The sequence below is a fragment of the Miscanthus floridulus genome, chromosome 3 (assembly GCF_019320115.1).
Source record: "Miscanthus floridulus cultivar M001 chromosome 3, ASM1932011v1, whole genome shotgun sequence".
Classification (NCBI taxonomy): domain Eukaryota; kingdom Viridiplantae; phylum Streptophyta; class Magnoliopsida; order Poales; family Poaceae; genus Miscanthus; species Miscanthus floridulus.
In genome coordinates, this window is record NC_089582.1 from 149,308,841 (window position 1) to 149,310,489 (window position 1,649).

The 1,649-nt window shown below is 53.1% G+C and overlaps 1 protein-coding gene across 1 annotated transcript; it reads left to right on the forward strand.

Annotated features, from left to right (window-relative positions):
- The first annotated feature begins 269 nt into the window (after window positions 1–269).
- Window positions 270–1,261, forward strand: LOC136547505 (ricin B-like lectin R40G3). The gene has a single exon (XM_066539446.1). It carries the CDS (start codon window positions 352–354, stop codon window positions 946–948), a length of 597 nt encoding a protein of 198 aa, XP_066395543.1. The 5' UTR covers window positions 270–351; the 3' UTR covers window positions 949–1,261.
- Window positions 1,262–1,649: the final 388 nt, after the last annotated feature.

The window sequence follows — 1,649 nt, forward strand, 5'->3', positions numbered from 1 at the left end:
CATTTTGCCAAAAAATTTGGCATCCAATCTGGCCCTAGAAACGGAATCGTTTTTTCCATCGGCTAGTTTCGCATGGCATCGTCCTTCCTGATGCCCTGCCCATGCACGCACCCATCGACTACTCCACCGATGCGATGGATGCACCACCACCTTGCGCAGCGTGAGGCTCACGCCACATGCACCACAAGTGGGGCCGCCGGGAGCATCCAGCAGTGGCCGTGCAGTGCCCTATAAATCCGCCGGCCCGGCCGTCGCCATGCATTGTCTGTGTCAGAGCCTCATCAGGGCAAGAAGAGAACACCAGCCACCAGAGAGGAGGTGAGGTGAGGTTGCAACTTGCAAGTCGGCGTCATGGCATACTACGGCCGTGACCAGCGCTACGGCGGGTACGGCGGCATCGCGACGCCGGGGTACGCTCCGCCGGTGCCGTACGGGATGTCGCAGGTGAACATCGAGGGCAACGGGTGCGGGCGGCCGCTGCCGCCGCAGCCGACCGTGAAGGTGTACCGCCGCGCCAACCCCAACTACGCCATGACTATCCGCGACGGCAGGGTGGTGCTGGCGCCGGCGAACCCCAAGGACGAGTACCAGCACTGGATCAAGGACATGCGGTGGAGCACGAGCATCAAGGACGAGGAGGGTTACCCGGCGTTCGCGCTGGTGAACAAGGCCACCGGGGAGGCCATCAAGCACTCGCTGGGGCAGTCCCACCCGGTGCGCCTGGTGCCCTACAACCCGGACTTCCTGGACGAGTCCGTGCTCTGGACCGAGAGCCGCGACGTCGGCAATGGCTTCCGATGCATCCGCATGGTCAACAACATCTACCTCAACTTCGACGCCCTCCACGGCGACAAGTGGCACGGCGGCGTCCGTGACGGCACCGACGTCGTGCTCTGGAAGTGGTGCGAGGGCGACAACCAGCGCTGGAAGGTCCAGCCCTACTACTGAACGAACTGATCGATGATCATCCATCGTCGCGTCGCGTCCATCGATCGTGCACATGCTCGATCATGCATGGAGACGTGCATGCACTTATACCAGTACTGGCCTATGTATGTATCTATGTACGCATACATATACGTACTAGCAGAATAACTGAGCCTCGTATCGTGTGCCGTCTTTCTGCATGCATTTCAGCATGTGTGCGTAGATAAAGCAGCTAGGAGCGAGGCAAAGGGCTACTCATGGTCATGTATACGTTGCAGCTGTATGTATGTATGTACGGAGTACCTTGAAATAATAAAGTTGCGATACATATACTTATGGGAGTACATACATAATAAAGTTGCTCGAGTGTATTAATAATTTAGAATATACGTATATCCCTATTTTTATTATGATTTTACTTTTTTAGGGGAGTTAATTGATTGTTAGTTAACTCGGATGCGCCGGGATTTAGTTTACCTAGGTGAATTCCCCGCGCCTTGCTTTGGGAATTATATAGACAACATTAAGAATATTGGAGAAAGAAAATATGAGAAATCAAGAAACATATTACAAAGACTGTGAAAAGGCCTTTTGTGGTATTCATTCACATGAAGGGATGGTGTTTATCTCTTTAACAAAGGAGAGTGAATATTGGCTACGGCCTGTTCGCTTCGTAAAAAAAAAATCGAAACAGTATTTCGACTGATTTATTGTGAGAGAAC